This window comes from Lampetra planeri, chromosome 56 (assembly GCF_965212315.1).
Source record: "Lampetra planeri chromosome 56, kcLamPlan1.2.h2, whole genome shotgun sequence".
Taxonomy (NCBI): Eukaryota; Metazoa; Chordata; class Hyperoartia; order Petromyzontiformes; family Petromyzontidae; genus Lampetra; species Lampetra planeri.
The window spans coordinates 4,990,180-4,996,667 of NC_136162.1; the positions used below are offsets into that span (position 1 = coordinate 4,990,180).

Genomic DNA, 6,488 nt, shown 5'->3' on the forward strand with positions numbered 1-6,488 from the left:
GTGTTTTTTGTTTGCATTATGACTGCAGGTATTGTGGTCTATGCAAACATGACTCTTTTTAAAAAAGGTGTCAGTTTTGTTGCCAGATAGAAGGGTAAAAAAACAATTAAACTGAAAGGTATTTTATATTTGGTGAGATAATAACCACAAGCTCGCGAATCGGACGCAATTGTGTGATCAAGAACTTGGAGGCGCAGGGACCAAAGCTCAAGATACATCATGCAATGTGATTTACAGTCCTGTACTTAACTATACATGTCGAACATATAATACTAAAGTACTGTATTCATTTTCCTGGACCGCTTTGTGTCTCAAGATTCCTTATCAGAAGGCCCCACTTGGAAAGTGTGACCACCCAACACCACCTTGTTGATTATTTGAAACCAATAAACCGCATGCACCATGGGTTTACCCAGAATTCATTCGTTTATCTAATCCCGTGGTGCCAGCCTTTGCTCCCATCAGTCCGGTTTTTTTTTCAAAGGGTGCAGGTGGCCGTTATGGCACAACAGAGGGCTTTCCCGAACGCCAAGAGGCCCCCTTGAGAAGGACCCAATATCTTGGTAAATCAAATATACATTATGTGCGGTGCTTTACATTCTCCAAGGTTGAGGGCTGGGCTGGTGTTGCGTGCAGTTATATGGCCGGGATTATGCGTCAGCGTGTTGTGCCACCCGGTACCTTGCACCAATTTGTTTTACACCGTGGCACGGATAGGAGACCCCAAAAAAAAAGTCGTTGCTTTAATTTTTTTTTGGTTAAACATTAACGGACGGGTCAACAGCCGTGACGAGTGAAGCAGGGCTGCCCCCTTCTCCGTATCCCCCCACCCCTCCTCCTCGTACCGACCGACTACGGACAGGGCGGCGAGGGGGTTCAACACCCCTCCCAACCCCCACCGCGCACACACACAGCGGAGGACTTGTCACCGTGGAAACTTGCGAAATTTTGTGGCTTAGGGAGTACAAAAGGCGACACTGCAGCACGGCTCAGGCATTCGTTCATCGATCGGAGCAACGAGTAGCAAGCATCTCCTCCTCATCCTCCTCACCTCATCCTCACCTGAGCTTTCGGACTGTGAACGCAAACAAGGTCAGTTCAAATGCACTGAACTTGCACGACAGGGTGTGTGTGCATTAACGTAACAGTGAGGACGTGCAGAGCTGGGTTTTGTGAAGTTGAGTACGAACAGTGGGTCCGTGGGAAAGTGAGAGGATTGGCTCTGTCTGTTGGAGTGTGGAATTTTCACCGTCGGCTCAGGGTTGCCAACATAGACGATTGCTGCCTTGCAGCTCATTTAGGCAGGGAGGCATTTTGTATTGCACTATGATGGTTTTGTTCAAACAACCAAATGAGAGTCCATTAAAATGCTGGGCCTGATATATGTTTTGGCGGAAAAGCTGTTTGCGCCTTTATTGGGCGCAATTTTTCTTAGCCAAATTACCACCAAATCTCAATAACAATTGTGTAATGGTTTACACAGTCGCAGTTGAAACAATGTTGCGAGTTTCTAAAACAACCCACCCGCCTCTGTCCACCCAGCAGTATGAAAGGAATATATCAGAGTCCATCGTCAGGTCGTGCGAGATGGGGTAGCAGAGTATGGCTACTCACACTTCTACCAAAATATCTGGCCTGCGTGGAAGAGTAGGCCAAATACCCTGTCGAGGGGGTTCTCTCTTGAGCATCATTTCGTGGAAGCCATTTTGCCAGCAGTTGTGTGATTGAGCAATTGCAGGACTGCACCTTTACCAAACCCTCTCAGCCTTTGCATGTGTTTTTAGACCCACCGTGCAAACATATGTGATTGCCTCATTGTTGAAAGACTTGACTTTTTCTTTTAATTCTCCCAGATATTGAAAGATGTGTACCGGCAAGTGCGCCGACTTCATTGGCAAGGCCCTCATTCCGCTGGCCGTGCTGTCAATCCTCGCCAACATCCTGCTATTTTTCCCTGATGGAAAAGTGGAATTTGCATCAGAGGGTAATCTCACCCCACAAGTATGGTTCTTCCATGGGATAGTCGGCGCCGGGCTGCTGGTAAGTCTTTCATTGTTCAGGGCTGGTACATTCCAGCCAGGTGAATCACGGGATGGTTGTGAATTTCGAATTCAAATCCTGGTGGGGGTTCTTAAATCAGCCCATCATCCCACTGGAGTCAATCAAATGAGTCCTCTTTTCGTGGTTGTTCAATGCCACTGGCTCACGGCTAAATGCTCATTGGAGTAGAAAATCAGTTTGACTATTTTTTTAAAATGATACATTGCGGTGGAGCGGTGGCGCAGTTGTTGGCGAGCTGCTCCATGCTCCGCGAACCAAGATCGCACTCTGAATCAGCTCGATTCCCGTCCATGGCTAACATCTCCATGGGTATTACTTCACCGAGCTGGAGTGCCGTCCGGTGATAGGGTGGGGGGCCTGAAACTGTTCAGATAACACTGATGTTAGTCGTGGCTTTGAATCAAACTCAGATTGCTGGGCTCATCGTGCAATGTGTGGACCATTGCAACAGCCTCGCCTCACCAGATATTCATATAAAGTTCAACACGTGTATTTTGAGATTAATCTCTTAATATATTGATTTATATATCATTGCAACTCGAGTAAATTGCACGTATGCATTTGTGTACAACGACTATGTGCACGGTATATTATGTAGAGATTATACAGAATGTAAAATAGTGTGATATCTAAAATTGCTGTAACCTTAATTTGATGCACAATTTTTCCCGTCGAGAAACTTTGATTTAATTAAGCCAGCACAAAGTTTTGTAAATGACTTAGCAGCAATTTTGTTATGTGCAGACTGTCCCAAAGATTTTAAACAAGTGTTGTAAATATTTTACCGAGTGCCGCTTATATTGCATCGTTTATTTTGCTCTTTCAGATGTTCATTCCAGCCTTGCTCAACACCAGGCTGGATGAGAAGGGCTGCTGTGGAAATCGTTGCGGGGTAAAGATTACATTTCCATTTTAGAGAACACACTGATGAATCGATATCATAAGCCAATGAAACCCAACTATGAAACGGTTGATTATATTCATCATCATCAAGCCGGATGATTTAATCGCTCCATCTTCAAGTTGCACGTCCTCTCAGAAGCGCTCCATCCCTGGCTGCCACTCTATAACTCCTCCTGTATTATTCTGCCGAGTGATGAGTTCTGTCCAAACCCACTTTCTTGTCTTAACAATTTGAATGAAGTCATTAACATCCATAGGTTCTCGATTCCATGTCTCGCCTCCTTCTGTCTCTCAATCTGCTCATCAAAACGAAATCTTTATGTAGACAGGAGGGATCCGTTGACCTACAAAGCTATTTTCACAGATGTACAGTTGTTGTAGCCTTGATTTAACCAGGAGATTAAGCAATTGAGAGCGGTGAAACATTTCCTCATTGGCAAGGGTGACCTGGGTTAAATACATGAATAGTTTTGTATTTCTACGTCACCTTCTCTCTGCCCTCGACGCCTTCACCAACACCCACTCACCGGCACGCCGAAGCATCGTCAAAGAACTCCCACGACAACTCACGGCGTGGCCGAGGTCGTCGTCGAGCGGTGGATTGGGGAAGAAAAACGAGGGCTGCACATGCACACGTGCACGAGGCAATGGTCACGTGTACGATTTTAACAAGTGAACGTGAATGTTGTTGCAGATGCTGTTCTCCGTACTCTTCAACGCTGTGGGCATCGTGGGCGCTGGGTACTGCTTCATTGTATCAATCACTGGAATGGTGGATGGACCCTATTGCAATGTTGGAAATGGATCCTGGGTGTCCCCATTCAAGAACGACACCATCTCAACTCAATATCTTAAGTACGTGGAATACCATGCCTTTCCGCCACAACCTCTCGCGAGAGTCGCCAAAACTTTTTGGAGGCTCTGGGCAAAACGCCAGATGAGGCCTTCTCTGAGACGGGCTCCACCTATCCTCGTTTTATCAGAATCATCCTCTTCTTGATGTCGCTGTCCTGGGAAATCTCTCTGAGTCTTCCCAGGCCCTAAAAAGTCAATTTTTTTGTCAATTTCACAATAATACACCACGTAAGACAAGGCTTGTAGATGCAGTTTTCCCTTCTGCTGGTGTTTTTTTGGTGTGTTTTTACACCCTTAACACCTATATCATGCCTTTTTTAAACATCTTAATACTGGCAAGAGTCCCATAGATATAACTGCTTAACCAAAGCTTTTAATGTTTGGCAGCATTTGTATTGTACTGTCTGCCTTTTGGCAGCCTTTGGCCTATGCTGCCGACCTTAACCAAGCCTCACTGACCAGCGTGGTAAAGTATGGTCATAAAACTCACACAAACCCATCCGGTCGTGGGGTAGCCCTCATCCAGCAGTGGATTGACATAGGGACTGTACATATACATGTAATTTTACATGATCAGTGTGTTAATTTAGTTGTCTCCGATTTTTTTTAGTTGTCCCTGCAATATTTGCTGTTGTCCGACATGCGTTATCTTTGTTCCTGTCCGTGTGATGATTTTCAGCCTCACTGGTAACTACCTGTTCGATCAAGATGTTTGGGGAAATTGTGTCGAGCCTAACAATATAGTCCTGTGGAACATCGTGCTCTTCTCGATGCTGATCTGCTTCAGCGGCGCCCAGGTCGTGCTGTGCGCAACACAGATAATCAACGGCCTCATCGGGGTGCTCTGTGGCACCTGCATGAAGGTAAGATTCAATCCCTCGTTGCAAACCTTCCCCTCGCTACTTACAACGGTCCTCTCCCATTACTCCCAGTTAGGGAGAGAGAAAACAAAAATACATACATACATCGATATTTAAAGCCAGTTGAAAACATCGCAACATAGTATCTGCCTCTCCCAGGAATACCAGGGCCACTGTATAATAATAATAACAACAACATTAGCGACAACTTTAATTTATCGTGCACCCATAATGTGGCAAACGTCTCAGCGGGCAGACATTTGAATGAGTAAATTGGAGATAATGGGTAGGGATTAAGCTAAGCGAGGAGAGAAAGGCCGAAACTAACGAACACTTAAATAGATTCACAATAGCATCACAACTCGTGCTTTCTAACTAACACCATACACGTACAACTGAATGGAGTATAATTAAGAGAAGTCTATTTTCGCCAAGCACTGCATCGATTCGCCATATGACACCAATCTAACCTGCCAATCACAACCAGCAATCTGACGACAGCACGGCAACTACTTAAAGACACGATTTCAGGAAGGTCTTTCAGATGAAAGTTGAGATGGTGTGAACACCTACCTGATGATTCTCGTTTGCATTTCCAGGGGGGGGGGAGAAACATTGAAAGCATTTGTAAAACGGGCTTGCTTTGTAACATCCTTCCAGGTTTTCTGAAAAACCAAATCAATTCACAAATTCCCCCCCCACCCGCGTGACAACTTGATTTGATTGGCTCTGTTAGGTGGTGGAGTTATAGTTAATAAAGTGACACTATGTCTACATGATGATGTAATACAAAAGGAACTCATTATGATTCAACGTGAATCAGAAACTAATTGTAAATAATAATATTGGTCGTGAAAAGTATAAAAAATGTCATAGGTTAATTGACGTAAACATTTGCTTTATCGAAATTTGAACACAATGAACCGTTTTTTTAATTATATTTCCAGAGTCTTAAATCTTTATAGCTACAATTGGAGCAGAGAGAGGCAGATTAGTTTGTAGACGTCAAACCAACTGACCTATTCGTAAACCTCCAATCGGGTCATAAATGCAACGACTCTGCTCAACTGCGATAATTTCGACCAGCCCTAAACACTCAACAGTACATTCAACGTATCCATTGCCTTCACCAGTGCGTCTCATGTTCCGTTGTGCTCGAACCGCTGTTTCCCCCCACCCGTTTTTTTCTTTCAGAATGAAGTTGTTTAAATTAAAAAAGAAGAAAATAAAATTAAAGAAGTAAAAGCAAAGGTTATAAAACGGTAAACTCTATGACCTGGGCATTGAGATCGCTGTCTGGAGAGAAACCTACAGGAATGCACACATCTCTTCAAAGACCAAACGACCACTTTATCCTTTGTTCTTACAAAAAAAGGCAGTTGTGTACATTTTTTAAAAGACAATTCAGGCTTGTGAACTGTACGTTATGAATTGTTTTAAATAAATACTTCCGGATATGCTACTTTTGACTTTTGAAAACAGCTGTTTTTAAATGCGTATGCTACATGGCTAAAGGCAATTTTGTTGTTGTTGTTATTTTAATGAAATTTGATGGAGGTGAAAATTTCCGAGAGTTGTACAGGCATAATTGTGATATATTATGGTTACATATAGTATTTTTAACTTCAAATAAACATTACAATTGATTGTGGAAAATAATGGTTAGGAGGTGCCTCGTTGTTGTCTGGTTATTTTAAATGAATTGGACATGCTCCGTACAATTATTATTTACGTCACTGTTTACCTTTATAATTGAAAATATACGAATTAAATATCCACAATAAACTCTGGGTTGACCAGCATATTTGA

General features: G+C 43.4%; 1 protein-coding gene across 1 annotated transcript; it reads left to right on the top strand.

The window, feature by feature from the left end:
* The first annotated feature begins 808 nt into the window (after positions 1–808).
* On the top strand, positions 809–6,488 carry LOC144735717 (transmembrane 4 L6 family member 4-like). Its single transcript, XM_078618219.1, has 6 exons — positions 809–1,092; positions 1,854–2,040; positions 2,888–2,953; positions 3,659–3,819; positions 4,499–4,682; positions 5,874–6,488. Exons 2-6 carry the CDS (start codon positions 1,864–1,866, stop codon positions 5,886–5,888), a joined length of 603 nt encoding a protein of 200 aa, XP_078474345.1. The 5' UTR covers positions 809–1,092; positions 1,854–1,863; the 3' UTR covers positions 5,889–6,488.

Bases quoted from the DNA above. Each gene is read 5' to 3' on its own strand.
- LOC144735717 (XM_078618219.1), top strand. From the start codon at position 1,864: ATGTGTACCGGCAAGTGCGCCGACTTCATTGGCAAGGCCCTCATTCCG. The intron at 2,041-2,887 runs GTAAGTCTTTCA...TTGCTCTTTCAG, and splicing joins TAGTCGGCGCCGGGCTGCTG to ATGTTCATTCCAGCCTTGCT. The intron at 2,954-3,658 runs GTAAAGATTACA...ATGTTGTTGCAG, and splicing joins GCTGTGGAAATCGTTGCGGG to ATGCTGTTCTCCGTACTCTT.